At 53.1% G+C, this 27119-nt stretch overlaps 2 protein-coding genes across 2 annotated transcripts; one reads left to right on the top strand and one right to left on the bottom strand.

The window, feature by feature from the left end:
* Nucleotides 1-387: 387 nt before the first annotated feature.
* Nucleotides 388-14979, top strand: Plbd2 (phospholipase B domain containing 2). Its single transcript, XM_076922624.1, has 12 exons — nucleotides 388-708; nucleotides 4687-4780; nucleotides 4977-5135; nucleotides 7504-7604; nucleotides 7805-8019; nucleotides 9272-9369; nucleotides 11862-12022; nucleotides 12567-12662; nucleotides 12824-12895; nucleotides 13487-13639; nucleotides 14026-14188; nucleotides 14390-14979. Exons 1-12 carry the CDS (start codon nucleotides 422-424, stop codon nucleotides 14555-14557), a joined length of 1767 nt encoding a protein of 588 aa, XP_076778739.1. The 5' UTR covers nucleotides 388-421; the 3' UTR covers nucleotides 14558-14979.
* A 1223-nt stretch (nucleotides 14980-16202) lies between these two features.
* Sds (serine dehydratase) lies at nucleotides 16203-24213 on the bottom strand. Its single transcript, XM_076922626.1, has 8 exons — nucleotides 24077-24213; nucleotides 20799-20953; nucleotides 19947-19986; nucleotides 19586-19725; nucleotides 19391-19482; nucleotides 18642-18869; nucleotides 17035-17159; nucleotides 16203-16559 (listed from the first exon to the last, which is right to left on the bottom strand). Exons 2-8 carry the CDS (start codon nucleotides 20949-20951, stop codon nucleotides 16354-16356), a joined length of 984 nt encoding a protein of 327 aa, XP_076778741.1. The 5' UTR covers nucleotides 20952-20953; nucleotides 24077-24213; the 3' UTR covers nucleotides 16203-16353.
* Nucleotides 24214-27119: the final 2906 nt, after the last annotated feature.

Genomic DNA, 27119 nt, shown 5'->3' with positions numbered 1-27119 from the left:
CAGCATCCATACGGTGGCTCACAAGGATCATAATGCTAGTTCTAGGGGATCCTATGCCCTCTTCTGACCTTTGAGGGTGACGGGCACTCACATGCTGCACGGAGACACACACGGGCAGATCATATACATAAAATAAAAGAAATAAATCTAAAAAAATTAAAAATTAAGAGAAGGTGAGGAAGAGGAAAGATAATTCAAAACCAAAACCAAACCAACCAAACAAAAAACCAGAAAGAAAAAGAATACACTAATTCCTACGGACGGAAGGATGCTGAGCGTGCTCTCCGCAACTAGCGTGGCCTTTAAAGCAGGCCCCGCCCCCGCAGGACCACAGACCACGCCCACCCCGGAAGCCCAGCCGCTGGCTCCGCCCTGGTTCCGCCCCTCGGGGCACAGTCACGTGGCCCGGCTGCGGCTCGGGATGGCGGCCCCCATGGACGGGAGCCACGGCGGCCGGGCGGCTGGGGTGCTGCGGCGGGCGCTGGCGCTGGCCTCGCTGGCCTCGCTGGCCGGGCTATTGCTGGGCGGCCCGACGGGCGCTCTCCCTACCCTGGGGCCTGGCTGGCAGCGCCAAAACCCCGACCCGCCCGTCTCCCGCACCCGCTCGCTGCTGCTGGACGCCGCGTCCGGCCAGCTGCGCCTGGAGGATGGCTTCCACCCCGACGCGGTGGCCTGGGCCAACCTCACCAACGCCATCCGCGAGACCGGGTAAGGGTTGGTCGACTCCTCCACGGCCTGGCGGGTGACAGGGCCCTGGACTGCGGCTCTGCCGCCCTGGGGTGTCCGTAGCCTGGGCTGGCCCAGGGCTGGTGGGTGACGCAGTGACTCCTATCCCCAACCACAGTGGTTCTCCCTGAGGGGCCAAGGGACCTGCCCTCTGTCCACATGGACCCACGCACTTAAGGCGAGCTGAACTAGAACTCGCCATGTAGACCAGGCTGCCCTGGAACTCACACAGACCCTCCCGCCTCTGCCTCCGGGACTAAAAAATGCTTACTCCGCTGCCCTTTTGTCCCCAGCCTAAGGGATAGTGACAATTGTCATGATCTCAGGCGCTTGGTCTCCCTCCAGAGCCAGGGTGTCTGGAGTGTGCCTGGCTCCAAGCCAGAGGGAAAGTTTCAGGTCCCTTAATTCATAAGCGTGGACAGTATCCTTGTTAGGTGTTGCTTGCTGTTTCTGTCTATCCCAGGGACAAGTTCATGGCCCGATGCTCCAAAGCTAGATGCCCAGTGTGATCGCTGTCGCTCTTGGAACATAGGCTGGCCCTGTGATCTGTTTTCTCTCACTAACTCCTCCTTCTCTGGATCCCCACATCACCACTTGATGTGAACCCAGAACTTGATCGTGGGTTCTTGCTGGGTGGTGCACCAGGAATAACGGCTTATGCTCAGCTATTCTTATCCTGGTGTGTGGTCTCAAGGACCCAGAGCCAAACAAGAATCAGGCTGAGAGAGACACATGGGTAAATCCCACAGGAAGCTAGAGCCAGCAATCTGCCTGGAAACCCAGATTTGGGCTGTGTAAAGGGAGCATCCAGAATCTGTGTGTCCCTGGTGGTTCTGGAGGTACTCATTCTCAGAGGGCACAGTCTCTTGCATCATGGGTTCCCACAGGTTTGGGGAACACAAGATGCTGAAGACATCTCCAGTGTTGGTTGGTCCCTGGAAGGTTGGTTGCTGCAGACATCACAGCTGGGTGGGGTCAATCTGGGAAGGCTTCCAGGGAGAGAAGGCCTCTGACTTGGCTGCTGTTTGAAGGGAACCGTAGCTCTGGCTGGCATCAGGAGCATCCCCTGTGACTTGATTCTGGTGGCCTGTTCTCTGTTGACTCACACTGTTGCTTGTTTAGCAGAGCTGAGAGGGCATGACAAATTTCCACTTGGATGCGGAGGCACAGGAGGGGTGTGTGTGTGTGTGTGTGTGTGTGTGTGTGTGTGAGTGTCTGTCGTGGGGGCGGGGACTCAGGAGACATCAAGTGGCTGGGAATGCTTCCTCCAGTTACGGGACTCATGACGGTGGGGGCGGGTCTTCCTTGGTTGTGTTGGGAATTTCCTGCAACCTCAGATCCACTGTTGTGGGACTCAGGGCAAGTGGCTCCCCTTCTCTGAGCCTGTTTTCTTTGCCGAGATGGGGTTCAAAGGGTCCCACAGTTTCACTGAGACTTTGAAAGCACCACTGTTGATGTGAGGAGAGATGAGGGAAGGAAAGGAGTAAGGGTCCTTCGGTGGAGGTTCATCATGCCCTCTCAGCTCTGCTAAACAATTCCCCATTTCCAATTGGGGAAACTGAGGCCCGTCACCATGCTAGCATATTCCCTGTCCTCTCCTCTTGCCTCTCCTATGGCACATGCCCCTTCACTGTGAGAGTCCAGCAGTACAGGGAGTTCATGACAGGAGACCTCCATTTATAGGCAGGGAGACAGACCCTTGAAGACTTGGGTCAAATAGAAGACATCTGGCCTGTCCTGGTCCCCCGTCGATGGGACCTCTAGCCTGTCGCCTGGGGGTATCTGGCTCACTTTTTTGGGGGGCAGCCATCAGGAGCTAGACTCTCTTGGAATTAGTATTCCCCCTTTCTGGAGGTTTCACCCTTGCCAATTCTGGGATTTTTGTTGGTAAATCCTCCTCCCCCTTTCTCCTCCCTTTCTGCCGTTCTAAGTTTGGCTTTTTATCTATTTATTTATTTATTTATTTATTTATTTATTTGGTGTGTGAGGGGGTGTTACATGCACTATGGTGTGTGTGGCGGTCAGGACAACTTGTCTCTCCTTCCAGTAAGTCCTGGGGATCAAACTGAGGTCGCTAGGCTTGGTGGCAATCGTCTTTACCCACTGAGCCATCGTGCTGGCCCATGAGTCTGGCTTTGGCCCACCAGCCAACGCAGCCATGAGACTGTTTTGAGAACTCAGTCTGGGGCAGTGGTGGTGCACGTCTTTAATCCCAGCACTTGGGAGGCAGAGGCAGGCAGATTTCTGAGTTCGAGGCCAGCCTGGTCTACAGAGTGAGTTCCAGGATAGCCAAGGCTATACAGAGAGAAACCCTGTCTCGAAAAACCAAAAAAAAAAAAAAAAAAAAAAAAAAAAAAACTCAGTTTGTTCTCAGTGACTTTGGATTTGTGATCTTCCTCCATCCATCCATCCTCCCGAATGCCGAGAGTACAGTCATGTGCCACGATGCCCAGTTTGTGCAGGGCTGGGGACAGAACCCAGGGCTTGGTGCATGCTAGGTAAACACTCTGCCACCTGAGCTGCACCTCACCTCCTTTTTAAAAAGATTTATCGAAGGAGGGTGTGCTAATGAATACCTTAAATTCCAACTCTCAGGAGTTCAAAGCCAGCCTGGTCTACAAAGCAAGTTCCAGGACAGCCACACAGAGAAACCCTGTCTCCAAACCAAAACAAAAGATGATTTATTTATGTCTGTGTGTCTGTGAGGTTATGTGTGGCGTGTACCTGCAGGTGCCTGCAGAGGCCTGAAGAGGGCCTTGGATTTCCTGGAACTGGACTCACATGCTCTTGTGAGCTACTTGGTCGGGGTCTTGGGAACCGAACAAGTGGGGAGGGGATAATTTATAACACCTTCATGCTGGGGGAGGAAACCAGACTTGGGAAATCAGATCTTAGTGAGAGACTTCTTATCAAAAAAAGAAAAGAAAGCTGGTAGCCTGACTTGACAGGAATCTTGTTCTGCCCTTGGTGACCTCTGACGCTGTATCAGCCAGGCATTGGGCATCAGTACTGTATAATAACAGCTCCACCCGCTGCTGACCCTCAAGGAGCTGAGCTCCTAAAGCCACCGAGCTTCAGGTCTGTAGGCCTGCTCTGCTCTGGATATTTTCCATCCCTGGGACCCATGGACAAGGGCACAGTGTCTTTCCATGACAGCAGTAGAGGCACAGAAGGACATCGGGGAGTCGAGAGACCTCTTGTTCCTAACAGCAATGTGTCCGGTCTTCTCTTGTCCCACCGGGCAAAGCAAGCCACATATGTGACCCACCGCAGGTGAACATGTGGGCAGGGCACATGGCCATGGGTGGGGATATTGCAGAGCCTCACAAAACATGAGGACACAGGGTATCCATCACTGTGATGATAAGCTCTGTGCCTCAGTCCCCTCCTCCTCCACGGGATGGGGCCAGTAACAGTGCCTACCTGAAAGGACTGTGGGGTTGCCACTGGACAAATTGTATGAGCTCAGAAGGGCAGGCCAGCATGATTGGGAACATGAATTGGCATAGGTGGGGAGAAGAGACCAGTTTAGTCTTTGAAGTACATCCTCTGACCCAGCACTTCCTGTCTCAGGTATGTAGCCCAGCAGGTATGCAGGTGCAGACAGGTAGGCCAACATCTGCATGGGCAGCTGCTCCTCACCAGGCTGTTTTCATGGTCTAAAACTAGAGGCTAGGCAGGCATGGTGTCGGGCATCTGTGATCTCAGCACTTGGAAAGCTTGGGCAGGAAGATTAGAGTTCCAGGCCAGCCTGGGCTACATAGTGAGACCATGTTTGTAAAAGGGACAGGAACAAAACCAGGGCTGGAGCAGTTGCTTGGCACACAGGGCCTGAGTTCCATCTGTAGTGTGATGAACATAAAGCCAAACCTGAGTCTGCCTGCAGCTGTGGGTCTGGCTGTGGTGGCTGGCTTTGCAGGGGTCCCTGCTGTTGACTGAGTGTCCTTCTTTTCCCTCCAGGTGGGCCTATCTGGATCTGAGCACAAATGGCAGCTACAACGACAGCCTGCAGGCCTATGCAGCTGGTGTGGTGGAGGCCTCTGTGTCTGAGGAGGTAAGGCCAGTGTGGGAGTCCAGGGTCCCAGCTGCCTGCCCCCAGCCAAGCAGGACACCCTTGGGGCCTCAGAGGGGTTGATGCACGTGCTGAGAAGGGTCCCCATCTTCTGTCCTCCGTTAGGGGAGAAAGGAGCCACAGTATAGGCTTGGCAGTCCTCTAGCCTGGGCTGCTCCTCAGGGTCCTCTCTCCACAGCTTATCTACATGCACTGGATGAACACGGTGGTCAATTACTGTGGCCCCTTCGAGTACGAAGTCGGCTACTGTGAGAAGCTTAAGAGCTTTCTGGAGGCCAACCTGGAGTGGATGCAGCAGGAGATGGAGCTTAGCCCGGACTCTCCGTACTGGCACCAGGTGCGCCCGGCTGCCCTGCTCGCGGGAAGGAGGGTGGCTCTTTTCGGTGTACCCATCTCCTATGCAGTCCCTGGCTGGCCCTGAGTAAGCCAGAAACCCAGCCCATTCTAGTGTCCATCAGCATCTGCACCCCTCCCCACAAGCCGCCATTCTTCCATCTGTCCACTTGACAGACCTCCAGCTGCCCATTCTGGCCCAGATGCCCAGCCCTGCTTTCCTGCTGTCAGAGAACCTAGCTAAGTGGTGACATGTGGCTCTCGCTGTCAGGAAGGTTGCAGAAGGCTGGACACAGGCAAACGCTGTTTCAGAAGAGGAGGGAGGAGAGAGATGAACACAACCTAGATGAGCCTGGTGTTCCCTCCCTGGGCTGAGCTTAGACAGACTGGATGCTAAGGCCCAGGTCCTGGGCTGCTGGCACAGTTGTCAGTGCAAAAGCCACAAACTCTGTGAATTCTCCTCAGACCTGAGGGTTTAGCTGTGCCACACAGGCAGTGGCCTCTATGGATGACCCTGCTGCCTGTTTGTGTGCCCTCCAGTGCTCATGCTGTTATCCCCACATATGGTTCTCCCTGCCAACCCAGATCATGCCCTCACTGCTTCAGAGTCTCTTCCTTCACATGCCCACCCACCCTTCCATATGTCTGCTTACCCACCACACACAGCAACCCATCTACCCTCCAGACCACCATGTGCCTGCTCCTGTCTGTCCTATTCATCTGCCTGTCAGGCCATCTATCCATCCAACCATCCATCTACCCATCCATCCATCCATCCATCCATCCACCCAACATCTATCCACCCACCCATCCACCCACCCACCCACCAATTCATCCATCCACCCTCCCATCCATCCACCCATCCACCCATCCATCCAACCATTTATCCATCTATCCATCCATCCACCCACCCATCCATCCATCTATCTATCTACCCACCCACCCATCTACCCATCCATCCATCCATCCAACCATCCATCCATCCATCCATCCATCCATCCATCCAACATCTATCTACCCATCCACCCATCTATCCATCTATCCAACCATCCATCCATCCATCCAACCAACCATCCATCCATCCATCCAACCATCCATCCATCTACCCATCCATCCATCTATCCATCCATCTACCCATCCATCCTTCCATCCATCCATCCATCCAACCATCCATCCAACATCTATCCACCCATCCATCCATCTATCCATCCATCCATCCATCCATCCATCCATCCACTCATCCATCTACCCATCCACCCATCTACCCATCCATCCATCCACCCATCCATCCACCTATCCATCTATCCAACATCCACCCATCCATCCATCTATCCATCCATCTACCCATCCATCTACCCATCCATCCTTCCATCCATCCATCCATCCATCCATCCACCCATCCACTCATCCATCCATCCATCCAACCATCCATTCATCCATCCAACATCTATCCACCCATCCATCCATCTACCCATCCTTCCATCCATCCATCCATCCACCCACTCATCCATCCATCCATCCATCCATCCAACCATCCATTCATCCATCCAACATCTATCCACCCATCCATCCATCTACCCATCCACTTATCCATCTACCCATCCATCCAACATCTATCCATCCATCCATCCACTCATCTATCCATCCATCCACCCATCTATCCATCCATCTACCCATCCATCCACCCATCCATCCAACATCTATCCACCCATCCACCCATCCATCCATTCATCCATCCATCCGTCCACCCATCCATCCATTCATCCATCCATCCATCCACCAACCCATCCATCCATCCTTCCATCCACCCACTAAGGTATCCATTTACTAAACAGTAGATCTACTTAGCCACCCATACGTGCACATATCAACCCATCCACCCTCCAAGCCATTCGTTCTCTTTCCTGTTGATCCATCCATCCATCCTTCTGTCTGTTCGTCTGTCTATCCTCTCCCTCCTGTTGATCCATCCCATCTATCTTGTCTGTACTTAACTAAGTTCCTGGTGTGGGTCAAGACCCAGTGAGGGTCAGGATGGTGCCTCCAGTTACATTGTTGAGGCAGAACAGACAGCAGGGAGCAGGCACAGGTGCCGGGGCCACCACACAGCCAGGTCTAACACTAGGGAGGTGCTGACAGGGGCTCTGGCCAAACCGGAAGGCTTTGTGGAAGAGATGGCTTTTGATCAGGTTCTTAATTGAGGGTGACTTGGGATCAGTATGAGGATGTGTCATAGTGTTTATTCATTGAAAGCAGGAGGGGTCAGTGCTGGCTGTAGCCTGTGGGGCACCCCTGAACCAGGTCAGAGCCCCTGCAACTATGTAGAAGTGGTGAACTGGGGAGGCCTCATCCTCCCTCTGCCCCTCCCCTAGGTGCGGCTGACCCTCCTGCAGCTAAAAGGCCTGGAGGACAGCTACGAAGGCCGTTTAACCTTCCCAACTGGGAGGTTCACCATCAAACCCTTGGGGTTCCTGTAAGTGCCCCCCCACCCCCTCCCTCCAGCCTGCTCAGGGTAGGTAAGGAGCCATGAACTTCATAATTACCCGGTTCCATGCCAGCTCTGCCACTTCCTAGTCCCAGAACACAGTGGGTCAATTGACCCACAAAGCCTCAGCCGTGACATGGCGCAGAGTAGCCGCTGACACCCCTTCTCCCCCAATCCTGCCTCTTAAGCCTGCTGCAGATTTCTGGAGACCTGGAAGACCTAGAGCCAGCCCTGAATAAGACCAACACCCAGACTTCCCTGGGCTCCGGTTCGTGCTCCGCCCTCATCAAGCTGCTGCCTGGCTGGCATGACCTCCTGGTGGCGCACAACACGTGGAACTCCTACCAGAACATGTTACGTATCATCAAGAAGTACCGGCTGCAGTTCCGGGAGGGGCCGCAAGGTGGGAGGAGGGAGCATCCTTGAGGGAGGGCTGGCATGGGCATGCGCACAGGGGTGGGGCTCTGGGTGGAGTTCTGGAGCAGTGCGGGAATTCTTACTTGGCAAGCAAGGCATTTCCTTCAGCTGGCTCTCAAGGTTCCTACCACCATCTGCCCCTCTGCCTGCACCTGCCCTCCTGCTTTCTTCCAACGCTATCTGTTCCTGGGCCTCTGGCTCAGAAAGCAAAAGCACTGTACCGCTGAGTTCCGTGTCCCAGATGGCCTTGAACTCTAGTGTGTGCCCAACATAGACCATCGCTCAGTGAGGCAGGCAAACTGAGGCGACAGGGAAAAACAGTTGCACATAGTGGGTTGGTCCTGAATTAGAAATCCCCCTGTCTCAGCTTCTGTCTTACTGGGATGACAGGCACTCACCACGATTTCTTACATTTCTAACCCTTTAAAACCCTGTTTGAGGGCTGGGGATAGAATGACAGAATGCTTGCCTACCTGAGCAAGTCTCCCTCAGACAGCACGACCAACACTTTGTGGAAGTCATGTGTAGAGGAAGTCCTGGCAAGCAGTGAGGCCGTCTTGCATGTAATGCCCACAGCCCTTGGGAGGTTCTCCCTGGGGATTGGTTGTTTTCTTGTCGCTATTCTAAGGTCCTTTTTGATTTTGTGTTGCTTTGTTTCTCCTGTGGTATCAGTTGTATACAGTCACAAATCTCATGCGTCCAGAAGAGACACTGCCCCACTCTGAGCTCGCATGCACAGACTCTTTTGATGAAGTTAGAGGCATCTACATTTTTAAATGAATTTATTTATTTACATCTTTTAAAAACTAATTCACCATTCAACAGTGTTTAAGGGAAACTCGTTTCCAGCTACACTGGGAGCATCTTGCTGTCTGTCATATTGCAAGTTTGTCATGGGAGCAGTAGAGACAGTCAGCAGGGCACATCTGTGCAGCAGGGTGCTTCCTCATTCCTTTTCCTGCTCCTCCTGCCTTCCCCTCTCCTCCTCTCCCTCCTCTATCTCCTTATCTTCTCCTCCTCCACCTCCTCCCCTTCCTTTCTGAATCAGTCTCACTGTGTAGCCCAGGTGACTTTGAGTTTGGGTCCTCCTGATGGTAGCCACCCACACATTTCATTTAAAGGATGAGAGTGGCCTCCTGAGGACTGCTTGTTCCTCACTTGAGGCCCCAGCCTTGTGGGATGGGGGATGGGTCACCTGCAGCTCCTGCCTGACCAGCTCCTGCCCCCCCCACCACCAGAGGAGTACCCCCTGATTGCTGGCAACAACTTGGTTTTTTCGTCTTACCCGGGTACCATCTTCTCCGGTGATGACTTCTACATCCTGGGCAGTGGACTGGTGAGTGGCTGAGCCACACGCTCCCTGGGGACATGGCAAATAGAGGCTCCGGGGATAACGTGCAGAAGATGAGGTGTGCAGGTCTGCTAGGTCCTTAGGAACTACTAGTCTTGGGGACCGTGACCTTGTTGGTTTTCTGTGTTCGGCACAGACACCTCGTTTTTGTCAGTGCCCTTGCTCTGCCCTGCCTTCCCCTCTTCCCACCGCCTAACCTTGCCCCATCCTGAGGTCCTGAGGAGCTGCTGTTTACAGCGAATTGTTTCTCCAGCTCTCCTGGCTGCTGTCCAGGCCCCTTTAGAAATCTGTTCCTGGAGCCTGAGCGCTCACACTGATGCTGCCAGGACACTCACTCAGCTGCAGTGTGCCCTGGGCGCAGCAGATGCATGGGGCACTTTCAGGCATGGTGGGGCTCATGTCCCTGTGTTCCTAGTGTGGGAAAGGCAGCCCCTGGGGACCTTAGTCACAGGAGCCCAGCCCAACAAGATTCCCCCATCTTCCACCTCCCATATGGCTAGAAAGAGAGGGGGAGACAGAGAGGGAGAGAAAGGGAGAAAGGGGTGGGGAATGAACCATGGACCTCCTTGTCACTGGCCCAGCACAGGAGGCTATGAAACCCGCTGCCTTTCCTTGTGTTTGTCTCCTTTACAGTGTAGCATGCTGGTGACCTTCTCATACTCTCTGATTGATTGATTGATTGATTGATTGATTGATTGATTGATTTCCTTATTTTATTTATTATGAGACAGTCTCACTACATAGCCCTGGTTGCCTTAGACTTTGCCCCATAGACCAGGCTGGTCTTGAACAGAGAGATCGTCTGCCTGTGCTTTCCAGATGCTGGGTTTAAAGGTACGAGGCAGCAAACCCAGCTTTTCTTTTTTTCTTTTTGTGTTTTTGTTTGTTTCTTTGACTGGCTTATTTATTTATTTTTAAGGCAGTGTATCTCTCTGTAGCTTGGCTGTCCTAGAACTCAGTATGTAGCCCAGGTCAGCAGCCCTCTTTCCTCAGCCTTGTGAGTAGATTAAAATGACATACCTGGGCCAGGCCTGGCTTAGATGCCATTTTAATTTTTCTTCTTTTTATATTTTTCATGCTGGTTTTCCAAAACAGAGTCTCATGTAACTCAGACTGGCCTGTATAGCCATGGCTTCCTTGAACGCCTGATCCTCCTGCTTCTACCTCTCTAGTGCTGGGGTTAAAGGTGTGCAGCACTGTGCCTGCCTTCCATGTCGTCGTCATCGTCTTCTTTTTTAGATTTATTTGTTAATTTTATATATGTGAATTCACTGTCGCCGACTTCAGACACACCAGAAGAAGGCATCGGATCCCATTACAGATGGTTGTGAACCACCACGTGTGGTTGCTGGGAATTGAACTCAGGACCTCAGGAAGAGCAGTCAGTGCTCTTAATTGCTGAGCCATCTCTCCAGCCCTCGATGGCTTCTTTAAAACACTGGCCTAAACTCATACCTGAACTCCTATCACTTGGGATGTTGAGGCAGGAGAATAACCAAGAAGAGTTTGAAGCTAGCGTGGGCTACAGTGTAAGACTGTAAATGTCTCCAAAATAAGTAAAACTTGAAAACGTTCTCCTAAGTGGGTCCTGCCAGCTATCAGCTCCTTTTAGCCTCCCTGTGTAAAGGAAGACTGGGACCAGCACCTTTCAGGGCACAGGGGACTAGACTCTGCCTTGGGGTAGGGGTGACAGGAACCTGGCCCATCTGCTCAGCAGCTACAAGCAGCTGGTTCTCAGCTGCTGCTGTCTTCCAGGAGGTGGCATCGGTACCCTTCTATGTCTCTGGGGAGGGTAGGAAGAGCTGACTGAGACTCAGCTGTCGGTCCTCCTACTGCAGGGCCACCCACCAGCTGCCAGGGTGTGGCCTTTGGCAAGTTAAGTTTCACGGGCTCTGCTTGGCTCTTGATCCACGTTCTGTTGCTTGGTTCGAGACCAGACTCACCTTGAACCTGTGGCAGTCCTTCCTGCCTCTGCCTCAAGAGTACTGGGTCAGGCATGTGCCACCACGCCTGGATGGTTCTGTGTTAGCTTTAACCAATGAGAACAAGGCATGTTTATGCAGACACATGAGGGCTCCAGGGACAGTGAGGAGAGAGGTTTCATAAGTAGCTATGATGGGTTGTGACTCTGAGACAGAGCGAGGTGGACTGGGGTCTTCCCAAGGTCTCTGGCTGCTGGGGCTCCAGGTGAATAGCTTCTCCCAGTAGAGCTGAGAGAAAGGAAGAGTGGGATGCTGTCTCTAGGGGGAGTGCTCCTTTTGTGATGGGGAGGCACCTAGGAATGGCACTCTGGTCCCCAAGGCAGAGCTGGGTGCAAGATCCTGAGTCTCCCCAAGCCAAGTACTTTTCCAAGGAATCCCTGAGGGGTGTGCACCAAAGCAGTTTAGGATTGTGGGTAAAACATAAATATTGACTTCTGAGCCAAGACCTGCAGGGCTTCCTCGTGGCGTGTGCAGCCCACCTTGTGTCTCTTACAGGTCACCCTGGAGACCACCATCGGCAACAAGAACCCAGCCCTGTGGAAGTACGTGCAGCCCCAGGGCTGTGTGCTGGAGTGGATTCGAAACATCGTGGCCAACCGCCTGGCCTTGGATGGGGCCACCTGGGCAGATGTCTTCAAGCGGTTCAACAGCGGCACGTGAGTGCTATCCTGTTCCAGGGCCCCTTCTCGGGGACCATTTAGTACTCAGTCTAGAGGGGACCCCATGGGGCTCTAGGGCCCTCTGCTCAACCCCTTCTCACAAATGGTCTTCGGGGTAGCTCAAGCCCCTTCCTTGTTTTATACGTGGAGAAACTGAGGCTCAAGAAAGAATTTTCTTCTACAAGCCCCTCCTCTTGAGGCTGTCTCCTTGGACAAAGTTTAACGAGAGGGCTCAGATGTGCACCGGAAGAGAATGAGCCTGGGGCGGGGCCTGGGAACCAAGTGCTGGAAGTGAGTAGGTCTACACATGCCTAACCAGAACTGTCCTTTACTTTAGGAAGTTCTAGGGAGCCATGGGCCGTACTTAAGTAGGGAGACAGCATGCGCAGCAAGAGGGTTTTGTGGGCTCCCAGTCAAGCTGCAGTGTCAGGCTGTTGTCCTTGAGTCCTGGCCGTATGGGGTACCAGGGCAGGAGAGGTGTGCCGGAGAGGGCTGGGGAAGGGTTCCCGGCTTGACGTGCTTCCTTCCTTGTGCCTGGCAGGTATAATAACCAATGGATGATTGTGGACTACAAGGCATTCATCCCCGGCGGACCCAGCCCTGGAAGCCGGGTGCTTACAATCCTAGAACAGATCCCGTGAGTCCCCGGGGCAGAGGGAGGAAGGGGAGGCTGAGGGAGGGGTGCCCCTGATGGGAACAGGAGGTGGGAGACTCAACACAGTTTCTGCCGAGGGCTCTCACACTGACTAAGCCCCCGAGTGTCTCCTCACTTGCTTTGCCTGTCTCTCTTGGTCTCAGGGGCATGGTGGTGGTGGCCGACAAGACTGCAGAGCTCTACAAGACGACCTACTGGGCTAGCTACAACATCCCGTACGTGCCCTTTCATGTCGCCCCTCCCCCACATCTGTCCTTTCCGAGGCAGGCTTCGTCCCCGCTCTCCTGCTGTGAAAGCTCTGGGACCTCTAGGTCTGGGACCTGCTGCAGGGCGGTTTGGGGTAGCCACACCTTGGGACTGGCATTGCCAGGCGTTCAGCTGGATCTGCCCGCCTCCTGGGATGTGGAGCTGCCCATGCGGTACCCGGGCTGAAGTTGAAGTGTGGCTGGGGAGCCTCCATCCCTTGAAGCCAGTCTTAGCTGGATTCTTCAGAGCTACCTTATGGCCTGTGCTTTCCCAGGCTGGCATTGGGTCCTTATGACCGTGATACATGAGTGCAGCCATCTCTTCTCATTCCACAGATGTGGAAACTGAGGCAGGGATCCTGGCTCAAGCACAGCTCCATGGTCAGAGAATAGTGAAGTGAGATTTTGACTCTAGAGCCCAGGTTCATCTATTGTAGGACAAGAGGGCCTTGCCACAACCTGACTGCAGTGACAACTGTCCCACTGTGACCCCACCCCATGCCAGCCACAACCAGCCGTGGGGCCAGTGGGAGTCGTGGGTGACCACCCTTGTCCCAGCAGGTACTTTGAGTCTGTATTCAACGCTAGTGGGCTGCAGGCCCTGGTGGCCCAGTACGGAGATTGGTTCTCCTACACCAAGAACCCTCGAGCCAAGATCTTCCAGAGGGACCAGTCACGGGTGGAGGACGTAGACGCCATGATCCGGCTCATGAGGTGGGTCAGCACACTCGAGGCTTGGTGCAGGCAGCCACCTCTGCATGACAGTACCACTTGAACCTTGCCACCAACCAGCCTTGGTCTGAAGTTGGGGGCCTGCTCCTTTCTCCTGGGAGGTGGAGATGCCTGCCCGGGACTCAGGCTGGAGCTGAAGTGTGTCTGGGCATCCTGAGTCCCTCCAGATCCTGGCATGGAACAGACCTGGGGTCTGACCTGCTTGGAGGGGGGCCCTAGAGAACCTCCCCAGGAAGAGCTGAGTGATAAGGCCGGGGTGACCCGGTCGGTGGAGGGGTGAGGGTCACCAGGAGGTTTCAAGGCCATGCTGGGGCAGGAGGAGCTTGGCCTTTCCCTAGAGTGACTGCCATCCCTTCCTTCCCACCCAGGTACAATGATTTTCTTCACGATCCTCTGTCATTGTGTGAAGCCTGCAGCCCGAAGCCCAACGCAGAGAACGCCATCTCTGCCCGTTCTGACCTCAACCCCGCCAATGGTTCCTACCCATTTCAGGCCCTGCGTCAGCGCGCCCATGGCGGCATTGACGTGAAGGTTTGCCACCTAAGCTAATTGTCACATGCCCCCGGGAAGGATGGGTGGGACAGGTGCAGGGTCAGAGGTCAGACCTGGGCTGAAGTTGTGTCAGTTTAAGGGGACATCTGCTTTGGGGTCAGCTTCAGAATGGTGTTTTAAAGAAAGGTCTTGGTGAGAGTTGGGCCCCACCAGCTCAGTGGTGTGCTCTCTGACCCTCAGGTGACCAGCTTTACACTGGCTAAGTCTATGAGCATGCTGGCAGCCAGTGGCCCCACATGGGACCAGTGTCCCCCGTTCCAGTGGAGCAGATCGCCATTCCACAGCACACTGCACATGGGCCAGCCTGATCTTTGGACATTCTCACCCATCAGGGTCCCATGGGACTGAGAATCTGCCTCCACCCAGCTGCCTTCATTTTGTGTGGCCAGTGGGGTCGCACACCTGCTGTCCACCCCCGGGGTCCTGTCTTCACTAGACTCTGGTCCTAGTGGCTTCCTTCGCAAGACACAACTCTATGGGCTCAGAGCTGACTCCGTCCCCGAGCTCTCTGCCCCTTCATGGCTCTTCCTCCCTGTCCCTGTCACCACCAGGCTGGGGCTTATGCTTGGCTGTGGGCCTGATGGGATCCTGGGTGGCATTCTCCTAGTGCTGGTCCTTCTGCGTGCCTGTGAACTGATGGGGGACATTATGGTTGTCACTACTGGCCTGTGGGCCTATCACCTCGGAGGGCAGCCCCTGTGTCCCCTTCTCTGGGCAGCTTCTCTAAGTGCAGGAGCTTGAACAAAAACCAAAGTTTCTGGCTGCTTGTAGCTGGAGGGTCTTGAGTCTTCTTTCAGCAGGAGGGATGGACCATCACTTCATACTCCTACCCCTACAGCTAAGCCTGCTCCTGGCCTCCTGGTAGGTGTCCCCGGTTGTGTGCCATGGACAGCAAAGCCCAGGCTATGCCTCTGTTAAACAGGCCTTGTGGGGCGGCGCTACAGCTTGTCTGTCCACTGCTGTCTCCTTCCACCTGTCCTTTCTTGTGTCAGTCCACGCATCTGTCCATCTGCATCAACAGCCACCTGCCCATCTATCCACACCTCTCTACTGTCTCCTCTTCATCTGTCCATCCTCACCTGCTCACCCACCCGTCCACCTTCTGTCTGTCCACCCAGAACATCCCTTTGCTTTGGGTTTGCTCTAACTCTGTGGTCTTGAACTTGTGGCCGCCTGCCTGCCTTCACCGCTCACATGCTGGATTACATGTATGGACCACTGTGCCTTTTTCCTGGTTTTCATCGGTCCACCCATCTGTCTGTTCCTTCATCTCTCTGGAGGTTCATTTATCCCTGTTAGTCCTTCTCTCAGCATCTGTCTCAAGTGCTGAATTCTGGGTCCTAGTCTGCCCTGCCCTGCTAATCACTGAGACCCTAAATCCTAGACCCAGAGACCCACATGAAACCAAGTCCCCTGTGTGGGGCCTAGAGAGCTCACAGCCTATGAACCAGAGGCCCTGAGACGTGTGTGTGGCTTTACCCCAGCCAGCCCAGGCCTGCCATGTGTTCTGAGTTTCATTGGTAGTAGGGATTGCATTTTCTGTATCAGGTTCACATCACCGTCTCTGCCCTGCAGGCAAGTGTACAGGGTTGGCTTTCCACACACCAGGGTGGGGCCGTAGGTGTTTTCAGGATGTCCTTCTGTGACTTCATACATTAACATGTGGTAGCCTTGCCTATGCATCTCCCAGCTGCTTTGTGTCTCACGCTAGGTCCCTGTGTGGCTTCACTGTGCTCTTCTCTCCTGACTTAGGAATGTGCGGGTCTCACTCTCCAGCAGTCCACTGGGAGACCCAAGTCCCCAGAGAGAGGGGAACACCGTTCCTCTGAGAGCCAGGGAAAGTGTGGCTGGGTGGAGAGGGGACTGAACAAGGCAAGGGAGCCAATGCCTGTCTTCCCAGCACTCAGAGGATGAGGCAAGAGGATCTCCCATTTGAGGCCAGCCTGGGCTGCACATAGATCCCATGTCAAGAACAAACAAAGCTCAAAAGATCTCTCTATAAATATATATATTTTATTTACAATGGAAAAGTGAACATTATAAACAATGGGTAAAGGAGGGTGGGCCACTGTCAGGTGCATGCCCGCCGACTCCACCCAGGGGTGCTGGTGACCCCTCCCAGGGTGGCTGGGCAGCAGTGGATGTCACTTGGGTAGCCCATTCAGGCCCAGCTGCACCTTGAGTGCCTGCAGCTGTGCCAGGCTGATGTTGCTGCCACCACACACAATGACGACCAGCGAGGCCAGTGGGCTTCGCAGCCGGCCCTCGGCCTGCAGCCTGCGCACCACACCGCTGTACACCGCGGCCAGCGCAGCGCCACACGCAGGCTCCACCAGGATCTTCTCATCGTCTGCGGGGGAGGGGGTTGGTCAGCGCTCAACATCCTTAAATCCTGGACCAAACCTCTCACTGGGACTGGGACTGTTTGTTCTGAACCCAGCCTCCATTTCTCCAGCCTGTGCTGAGGGTCCTCAGGCACCTGAGACGGTCACTAATGTGTGGCGGCAGGCTGAGATTAGTAACGGCCATGTGTGTTACCCTTGTTCTCTTTGGCCATCTCCAAGGCTGAACCCAGAGACTTCTGTTACAGATCATCTCCAAATCCGGCTTGCCTTGGTCGCCTCTCCCTTTTGACCCTGGCTACCAGAAAGCTCCAGACTGGCACTTTGAAAACCAGTTCGTCCTCCCTGCCATCCTGGTTACCAGGCTCATGTTCTCATGAGCAGCTTTCGTGTTTAGCACTGACTGGCTTTAGCTTCTGTGCATGAGACAGTCTAGGCTGAGGAGGGAGAAAGTCAAGGGCGAAAAGATCCCACAGAACGTACCCACGAACTTCTCAATAGCAGTCACAGCCTCCTGGTCTGAGATGACCTCAGAGATAATGGGGTGTTCGTAAAACAGCTTCAGGGTCTGCGCCCCCACAGTGTTCACGCCCAAGGCCTTGGCGACACTGGGACATGGGGAGAGACAAGGTAGAGGGAGGTGGGGACTTCCAGTGAGCAGTGGGAGTGGGCCACCCCTGCCCAGCCCCAGGAACCTGCACAGCAGTCTAGGGCACCAAACCAGCCTGACTCAGGTGCCCATCCCCCATTCCCGAGCTTGTAACCTCTGCCTGCTTTGCTCACTTGCCAACTCTTCCAGGGAGCCTCCCAGAAGGACACCTTGGGTCCCATGGATTAATTGAGGTTCTTAAACAGCCCCCCACACCCTAACAAGCAGGGAGAGCTAGTCCTTCCTAAAGTATTCAGATGTCACACGAGTTCCAAGCTCAGTTGTATAGAATAGGAAACAGAACAGAGATGAGGCAATAGCTGCCCCAGGGTCATACTAAGCTAGGGTCCAAAATGGCTGCCTGAGTGCCAGCTACTGCACCCATCTTTCATCTGGCAGGGACGCTGTGCCCAGAAAGCTGGAAGAATCTCTTAACTGATTCAGTGTTGCCTACCTACGACAGAAGCCATCCTCTCCCTAGAAATCCCTTCTAACTATAGTTGTGGATGCCTACTGCAAACCTTACCCAGCCTCCCTTGCAGCTAGGTGTGGCCATGTGACCAAGCTCTGCCCGAAGCACGATAAGAGGAAGTACAGACAGCTCTGATCTCTGAGGGTTGATCTATGAGAGTTCAACGTTGTGGTGGTGGGAAAAAAAAAAAAGCCATCCACACTTGGTACCAAATGGACTTTGAGAGCTGAACTTGGACCTTTTCCCAGACTATGGATTTGCAGTACAGTAGTTTGCTCTTGGGATGCTGGGGCCAGCCGTGAGACACACCTCTCCATCAGCCTATCAGCAAGAAATGGCCAGTTCCATACTGTGTGTCAAACAGCTTAGGTAAAGCATCCAGCAGACCAGGTTCAACTCGTTCATAACAATCTCAACTCTTAACGATTGGTTTGCTGGGTGTGACCTCACTGTCAGCTGGGGAGCATCTCCACTTTGCCTTCAAAGTTTAAGAGCATCCTTCGGCTCTCACTTCCTCTTCTCAGATGGAGCGTGGGTGTGATGGCTGGCATGAAAGCAGCCACTTTGGACTCTAGGTCAACCTACTCAGAGTGATGGGATAAGAGACTCAAGGAACTCAGCTTCCAGCTGAGTTGCCCCTAATAGTCTTAAATAGAATTAGAGTTCAATTTGGTTTAAGCTGCTAGTGTGGGGGTTGGTTGTAAATTCTTTGCAAGCAAGAGGATGTTTTTTCCCCCATGCTGTGTCTAGGATCAGGTAGGACCAGCACATTTCAGAGGCCAGATAAGAGGTCAGCAAAAAAATGAAGTGTGAGGACTTCAAGAAGTGATTGACATCACTTAACCACTGTCTATAGAACAGACTCATGTTCAAGGCCCAGATGGGCCACCCACAGGTGCGTGACTTTGGGCAAATGACCAAAGTCCCAGTTCTACTGCTTGTGTGATGGAGAGGTGCCCCGGGGCTCACCTGGTGATCTTGGGCAGGGTGACCAGCTTTCCTTCTTTGACGGCAGCATGGAAGCTGTGGGCGCCGAAGGTCTCCATGGCGATGATGGGCACATCCTCCCAGCCCACCTCCCGCAGCCCCTGGACCACTCCGCACAGCAGGCCTCCACCGCCCACAGACAACACGATGGCCCCTGGCTTGGCACTCAGCGTCTCCTTTAGCTCCTTCACAAGGGAAGTGTGGCCTTCCCTGGGCAGGAGAAGGGTGGCAGGGTCAGGTCAGGGGTTCCATAATGGCTGGCCAAAGATGCCAGCTAAGGTCTCTATTTCCTTCTATCCCAGGCAATGATGAACCTGGCCTCTGACCTCCCTGTTACCCAGTCTGGGCCTCACAGGAGGAAACAAGACCCCCCCCAAAGGAGATGGCTGTGGGGGTTGATGGATAAACCCCCATTTCCTGCCCATCAGTGGACACATCCTAGGATGTTCATTCTGCACCGACTCCCAGGGTTCCTAGGGGCCTAGCCTCAGTTGCTCATAGCAGAGGCTGGCACGTGAGAGCCATATCCACTGATGCTTCTTTAGCTCGTTTGTTCCTAGTCACCCCCAGATGAGCTGGTCTCCCCAAATCTCTGCATCTGGGGACCCCTCATCGCTGGTGTATACATCTGCATGCCTGTGTGTTCTCTCCCGCGTACGTTGGGTGCTTGTGGGAATGGATGTGCACAGAAACTACACATGACGGTAGGGAGTGGGGTGGCTCCAACTTACCAGATGAGAGGGTCATCGAAGGGGGGGATGTACACCCAACCTGGGTTGTTCTTTTCCAGAGCCTTGGCCAGTTGGATGGCTTCATCCAGCATCTGCTGGGGTGGGGGTGGGAAGAGACTGAGATGTTGAGTGGCTCCATCCAGTTATCAGCCCCCACCCCTCAGCCCTGCCGCCTAGGACAGCGTCTGCACCCACCTCTCCCACCACTTCAACTGTGGCACCTTCGCTCTTGAGCCGCTCGATGGTGAGGGCAGGTGTGGTGCTGGGCACAACAATAGTGGCTGGGATGCCCAGCCTCCTGGCAGCATAGGCAGTCGCCATGCCCGCGTTGCCCGCTGTCAGTGGAGAGGGCGTGTCAGGAAGGAGGGGCTGGGACCCCAGATGGGGCTTCTCATCTCCAGAGTGACTTCTGCCTCATTCTGGAACCCCAAATCTGGACGGCTATGAAGGGATACATTGCTGCGGAGACCCGGGGCCCAGAGAGAAGTGCCCGGTGCTGGGCCACAGGACACACAGACCAGGGTAGGAAGGGAAAGAAAGCTGCTTGGACACTTACCTGAGGAGCAAACAAAATGTTTACAGCCTTGTTTTGCCTTCTGTGGAGACAAGAAGAGGAAAGATCAGGCTACCCCCAAGTCCCAGCCTAGGCTTATCCCTCCCGCTGGAACATCTATCTTACCCTGGTCCCACCCACTTAGTATCTGAACCACTCTCTCTCAGGTTTATCGTCCCCAAGGAGATTAACTAGGGCAAGGAGCAGGTATCAACCCGTAGGGACCTGCGTGGGTGGGCACCCCTTAGCCAGAGAGAGCCCTGATAACGTGAAACCTATTCTAAAATTATTTTCTTTAAAAAATATTTAAGATTTGTTTTATTTACGTGTCTGTGTGCACGTATTGCCTGTAGAGGGCAGAAGAGAGCATAGGGTGCCCTGGAGATGGAGTTACAGGTGAGCCACTCACTGACTTGGATGCTGAAGGTGAGCATGGATCTTCTGAAAGAGCCCCAAGGATTCCTAACGCTGAGCTATCTCTCCAGCCCAGTATTCACTTATTTTGAATTATATGCATGTGAGTGCAGTTGCTCCTGGAAATCAGCAGAGGGCGTCGGATCTCCCAGAACTGGAGTTATATAGTTGGTCATGAGCCACCGTGTGGGTACTGGGAACTGAACTCAGGTCCTCTGCAAAAGCAGTCAGTGCTCTTAACCGCTGAGCTGTCTAGGCCCCTGTCCCAAAAATTATTATTTCCTTAGAGGCAGGTTCTTGCTATGCACTCTGGGATACCATTCACTTTCCACCTTCCTGGCCTCAGTTTGAAATCCTGGGTGTAGATCTGCACACCTGTCTCTACAACTGTCAAGTAGGAGGGACTGCCCCCTCCTGTCTGGATGCCACCCTGCCCTGTACCGTCTTGCAGAGATGCCCAATGCCTCGGATCTTGAAGGAGCCCGAGGGCTGGGAGCTGTCCATCTTTAGGAACACGCTCGTGCCGGCCACTTTGGACAGCGCCATGCTGTCGCGAAGCGGGGTCTTCACGTGCAGGGACTCCTGGGTGGCCATGGCTGGGGGTGGGGAGGAGATGCAAAAGGTCAAGAGAGACTGCCCTCCTCTTTTGTACCCATAATGATAAGGAAAGAACAACAAATCAGATCTCAGCTTCGACTACCCAGTGGCCTCAACTTTGTCCCCCAAAGTTAGAAGGTCACAAGCTCAGAATAGTCCTTAGTCTGCAGCCTTGAGCAAGTTCAGGGGAAGGGGCTTGTACAAACTGGCTCAAAATGAGCCATAAGATGGGGACAAAGCATGGCCAGGGTCAGCCATGGTCTGTTTCTGCAAAGTCCCCAGGAACCAACCCCCAGCTGACCCGTTCCCATGATCTCAGATTATGTCAGCTGACACAAAAGACATGGGCCAAGTGGGGTACCTGTGAAGAGTGGCCCTCGGGCCCACAGCACCCCTCTGTGCTCAGCATTTTATCCTGTTATATATTACTTATTTAAATACATTGTGTGTGTGTGTGTGTGTGCGCGCACGTGCACTTGTGTGTGCATGTGCATATGTGTGCAGAAGTTAGAGGTTAACACTGGTTGGTATCTTCCAGCTTATTTTTTGAGGCAGGGCCTTGCACTGAGCTGGGAGCTCCCTGATTCAGTCCAACTGGCTGGCCAGAGAACCCCAGAGGTTCCCTGAGGTTCCTGGAGATCTCCAGAGGTTCCCTGAGGTCCCCTGAGGTTCCCAGATGTCCCTGGAGGTCTTCCTGTCTCTCGTTTCCTAGTGTAGGGATGGCGGGTGTTCACTGCTGAGCTCAGCGTTTTTATGTGCATTCTGGGAATATGGACACAGGTCCTCACGCTTTCATGGGGAACCTTTGCAGACTGAGCCATATCTCCCAACCCCACACATGCTTTTTAAAAAAAAAAAAACTCAGTAAGTTCTGGTTAGTCAACAAAATGATGGACTGGGTATTAGGACTATCTTGTACCTCACTGATACAAATAGGCATACTTATGCTCTAATTGTATTTAGAGAGAAAAGTTTTATTTTAACAGGAAGGGTGATATGTAGGAGGAGCTAAGGGGGAAGGAGTACTGAGAGGAAGAGGAGTAAGGAGAGGAGAAGAAGAAGGAGAGGAGAAGCTAGGTGATGAGAGAGAGAAAGAGAAAGAGGAGGGGACATGGAGGCAGATGTTCACGTGTCTCCACCAGTCAAAGATAGTTGATATATCTAGGTTGGGTGTTGGGTTACACTTCTGATTGAGCAATACCAAACTTATAAAGCCTTTGATTAACATTTAAAAAAAATGTATAAAAGCAAAAAGGAAAAGGGGGTATGGAATAGGGGTTTTCTAGGGAGGGGAAATGGGGAAAGGGGATGGCATCTGAAATGTAAATAAAATATCCAATAAGAAAAGAAAAAATAACAATTAAAAAAACCCCAAAAAACTCAGTAAGTTCTTAGCATGTAGCTTAGGCTAGCTTTGAATGTTGGGTCCTCCTAGCTCAGTCTCCCAATTGCGGGGATCACAGGTGTGCTCTGCCATGCCTGGTGTTCAACAAATACCTATTTTGGAAAAAAAAAAAAAAGCCTTTGGGTTTGGTGCAGGCCTGTAATCCCATCACTTAGGAGGTGGGTGTCTTGAATTAGGCATTCAAGGTCAACTTTGGCTATGTCGGGAGTTTGAGGCCACCCTGGGCTACATAGGACCCTGTTTCAAAACAGCACACACACACACACACACACACACACACACACACACACACACACACACACACACAGAGAGAGAGAGAGAGAGAGAGAGAGAGAGAGAGAGAGAGAGAGAGAGAGAGAGAGCTGGAAGCCCAGTATTGAGCTCTGAAAGGTTCTTTCTCCCCCCACCCCACCCCCTCTCTCTCTCTCTCAATAGAATTCTATAATTTTTTTCTGGCATGGGGAAGAGGCATCTGGCCCACCCTCATCACACAGCTCTCACACTGAGAGGGAACCTCAACACAGGAGAGTCTGCATGACAAGTTCAAACTTGGCTAATGGCACCCTGAGGGCTCTCCGGTAACCATGGCAACGAGGAAGCCTTTGGGTTAGTGCTGGCTCAGCTGCTGTCACCTTGGGGCCCTGTGAGAAGCCCCAAGAGAGATCCAGAACCAAGTAGGATCAAACCAAGGCAGATGGCGACTCTCCCAAGCAGCTACACATATTTGAGTGCATGTGTGTGAGGGTAGGAGAGACTCAAGCTCTTGGTGATCCTCCTGCCAGTGGGGGGAGAGAGAGAGAGAGAGAGAGAGAGAGAGAGAGAGAGAGAGAGAGAGAGAGAGAGAGAGAGAAACAGAAACACACACAGAGAGAAACACACAGAGAGAAACAGAGAGAGAGAAACACAGAGAGAGAAACACACAGAGAGAAACAGAGAGAGAGAAACAGAGAGAGAGAAACAGAGAGAGAGAGAGAGAAACAGAGAGAGAGGCTCAAACTCCTGGTGATCCTCCTGCTTCTGTCTTAAGAGAGACTCGACTCGTGATCTTCCTGCTTCAGTTTCTCAAGTGCTGAGATTAAAGACAAGCCAAGCAGACTCCTCTTTCTAGAAGACCTCTTGAAAGACAGTTGGGAAGAATGGTACACATCAAGGGTACCTCTAAATTTGTTTGCTTTGTCCTAGCTCCATTCTGGTATACTGGGTCTTCTCTGGACCTAAAATGCCCAGCTGATGCAGCCTCTGGCTGGTGGATAGTTTCTACCACACAGACCCTTTCCAGGTGGCTCTGGGGAGCCTCACTTGGTCCCTGTCCCAGGCTGCAGCATTCGGAACCTTTGGGAAAATGGACAGGGTACTCCGTACTGATTCCCACCCCACAGGCCAGCCCCATCCGGCGCCATAGGTGGTATGACCTGGGAGAGAAAAAGGCACAGGGGGTCTTGGCAAAGGTGGCTGGTGCGGTGTGGGCTCCAGGGCAGAAGCCCCTTTCTTGTCATTTGGCTCATGCGAGCACTAAGCAAAGACAGCCTGTCATATGCCACCCCCGACAACGTCCTGATCTAGAAGGTCCTACCATCGTCCCATTTTACAGATCAGAACACGGAGACTTGAACTGGATGAACCCTTCCCCAATACTCTGTTCTGGCTGTCCCTGACTCTGATCTGGCTGTCCCTGGCTGTCAATCTTGGGGTGAGACTGAGGCTGGGGGCCACATACCCGGCACAGGAGGAGCTGGACAGAGCGAGGGAGCGAGGGAGGTAGATTCTGTCTGTGTCCTGGGAGAGTACAAAGTTGGCAGGACACTCCAGGGCTTTATTCTCCGGGCTGAGCCTCCGGGCAGCCAATGAGGGCCCAGGCAGGCCACACCTCCAAGCAAGCCCCGCCCCCTGGTCCAGGCCTGGGGGCTGGGCGGCCACAGGGAAGGGCATTCAGGCCTGGTCTCTGGTCTTCATTACATTCTGCCCTCCGACTCTGTCTGCCTCACCTTCTCTCCCCGTTTTTTCACTTGCAAATGAAGACATTTATCTCCCAAGGAGCTGCGGGCGGCGCAGCATTGAAGAGGCCTTGCCAGGGTCCCAGGGGTCAATCCTAGAATCACAGAAAAGTCAGGCAGTTGCTGGACACACAGTATATGGCCAAGAAACAGCTACAGCCCAGCCACATGGCAGCTCACGGCTTCGGTCCCAGCACAGTAGAAGCCGAGGCAGAAGGACTACAAGTTTGAGGACAGCCTGGATTAAGGAAAGGACTAAGAAAAGCGGCGGGGAGTACGGGGCTAAGCCACCTAACGCCAAATTAGTGTCAAACCATGCAACAGGTCTGTTCAGAGTGGAAACGAGGCCCAGCTCTCAGAGATAGTGAGAGGCAGGACTTGATGGGGTTGGCACCCAGCCTCATGATTGACACCCCTTGCTTACCGCCACCCTCTGCCATCCTCTTCATATAAAAGGGTCTATAGGTAAGACGAAGGGGACCTGGGTTCAAGTCCTGGCTCTGCCGTTACTAGATATATGTCTCTGGGCAAGCACCTTGGCCTTGACAGTCTCTGTGTGTAAACGGGGATGACACGGATACCTCTGTTCCAGGCTTTGAACAGGTGAGCCCGTGTCAGCCCTGCCATCAGCATCAGCATCACCACCACCACCATCATCATCATCACCACCACCACCACCATCATCATCACCACCATCACCTCTGGTCCATTCCTGGCTGTGTGCAGAGGCCTGTGTGTTCACAGTGGACACACACACAAACACACGGATACATAGATACACGGACACACATGGCCCACTGCTTCTTTTTTTTAAAGTTTTGTTTGTTTGTTTATTTATTTAATGTATGTGAGCGCACTGTCACTGTGTTCAGACACACCAGAAGAGGGCATCCGATCCCATTACAGATGGTTGTGAGCCACCATGTGGGTGCTGGGAATTGAACTCAGGACCTCTGGAAGAGCAGTCAGTGCTCTTAACCACTGAGCCATCTCTCCAGTTTCCTGTCTGTTTCTTTTTCTGGCCTGTGGTGTCATTGTTCCTTCTGTTCATCCACATCAGGGATGATCAGGGTCAGGGAAATGGGGTAGGCAAGCCAGGATGACACAAAGCCCATGTGTGGACATAGCCACCTTGTGCTTGCCAGAGCACCGGGTCCTGGCCCCACATCAGGTGCCTCCTATGTGTGGGTCTTACGTGTGTCAAGTCACACGAGTGGGTGGGCTCCTTTAGTCTGTGTTGTAGATGAGGAGAGGCTTGGAGGACTGCATTTGCTGAGAGTCATCAGGGCCAGAGGGTAGCTGAGGACACTGGGAATTGAATCCAGGGGACACTTGGGACTCATAGTATTTGGAGAGTGCAGAGCTGATGAGAGTTGGGCTGGGGACAGGCGAAGACAGGGCTGGGCAGTTTGGATACACCTAAAGGGTCTAGATTTCATTTTTTTTAGATTAAATTTGGCCTCCTACTCACCGAGTAGCTAAAGATGCTTTTCAACTCCAGATCCTCCTGCCTCCACCTTCAGAATGCTGGGATTACAGGCATGTGTCAACCGTGCCCACTTCACATGGCACCGAGGATTAGACTCAGGTCCTTGAGAATGCCAGGAAATCCCTCTACCAGCTGAGTCAGATTCCCAGCCCCCACACTCACCAGCTTTACCAACCCGTTGGCAGACATCTCACCTCCTTCCCACACCTTGATCCTGCACAACTGTCCTCAGGGTGGTGTGATTTTTTGTACCCAGGGGACACTGGGCAAACTCTGGAGATGTTTCTTGGGTGTCAACGGAGTGAAGAACATCATGCTCAATTCTAGGGCGACTGTCCTTCAACAGAAAATGGAGCAGCTCCAGAATTCAATGGCTGAGTCTGATGAACCAAGCCAGGATGACACGCATGGATGTCACAAAGTCCATGTGTGGACACAGCCACTTTGTGCTTTCTGTACAGGAATGACACTTGGATTTCTCTCCTCCTGGTTCTGTGGCCAGGACTTACCCTCAAGTATAAAAAAGATATTTTGTTGTTGTCGTTGTTGTCTGTTTGTTTTTCTGGATTTTCAACATAGGATTTCCTCTGTGTAGCTTTGGCTGTCCTGGAACTTGCTCTGGAGACAAGGCTGTCCTCAAACTCACAGAGACCCGCCTGTCTCTGCTTCCAGAGTGCTGGGATTAAAGCTGCGTATTACCAAGCCTGGTTTACAAAACGTGTTTTACTCAACTGCTTCTGAAACATACCCCCGAGAGGTGTCAAATGGGCATGTTGGCTCCCACTTGTCATCCTAGCACATGGGAGGTTGAGGCAGGAGAATTGCAAGTTTGAAAGCAGACTGGGATGCAGAAAGAGACTGTGCCTCTAAAGAGAAAAAAAGTGGCCGGGTGTGGTGACAAACATCTACAAGCCCAGTACTTGGGAGGCAGAGACAGGAGGGTCAGGAGTTTGAGGCCATCCTCAGATACCTAGTGGATTTAAAGCCAACTATGGATACATGAGACTCGGTCAAAAAAAATGGCTGGTAGGATTGCTCCGTGGGTAAAGACACTTGCTTCCAAGCCTGGTTACTTGATTCTCATATCAGGGATCCACAGAGTAGAAAGAGAGAACTGTCTCCCACCGGTTGTCATCTGACCTCTACAGGTGCCACAACACACATGAAACCCCTTCACAAATGAATATAAAAATCTATGATTATTATTAATCATTATTACTAGAGGTCTTTTGGAGACAGGACTTCTCTGTGTAACCCTGGCTGTTCTGGAACTCACT

This window comes from Arvicanthis niloticus, chromosome 24, assembly GCF_011762505.2.
Source record: "Arvicanthis niloticus isolate mArvNil1 chromosome 24, mArvNil1.pat.X, whole genome shotgun sequence".
Taxonomy (NCBI): domain Eukaryota; kingdom Metazoa; phylum Chordata; class Mammalia; order Rodentia; family Muridae; genus Arvicanthis; species Arvicanthis niloticus.
The sequence above is the reverse complement of the archived record's forward strand: the minus strand, read 5'-3'. Positions and strand labels throughout refer to the sequence as shown.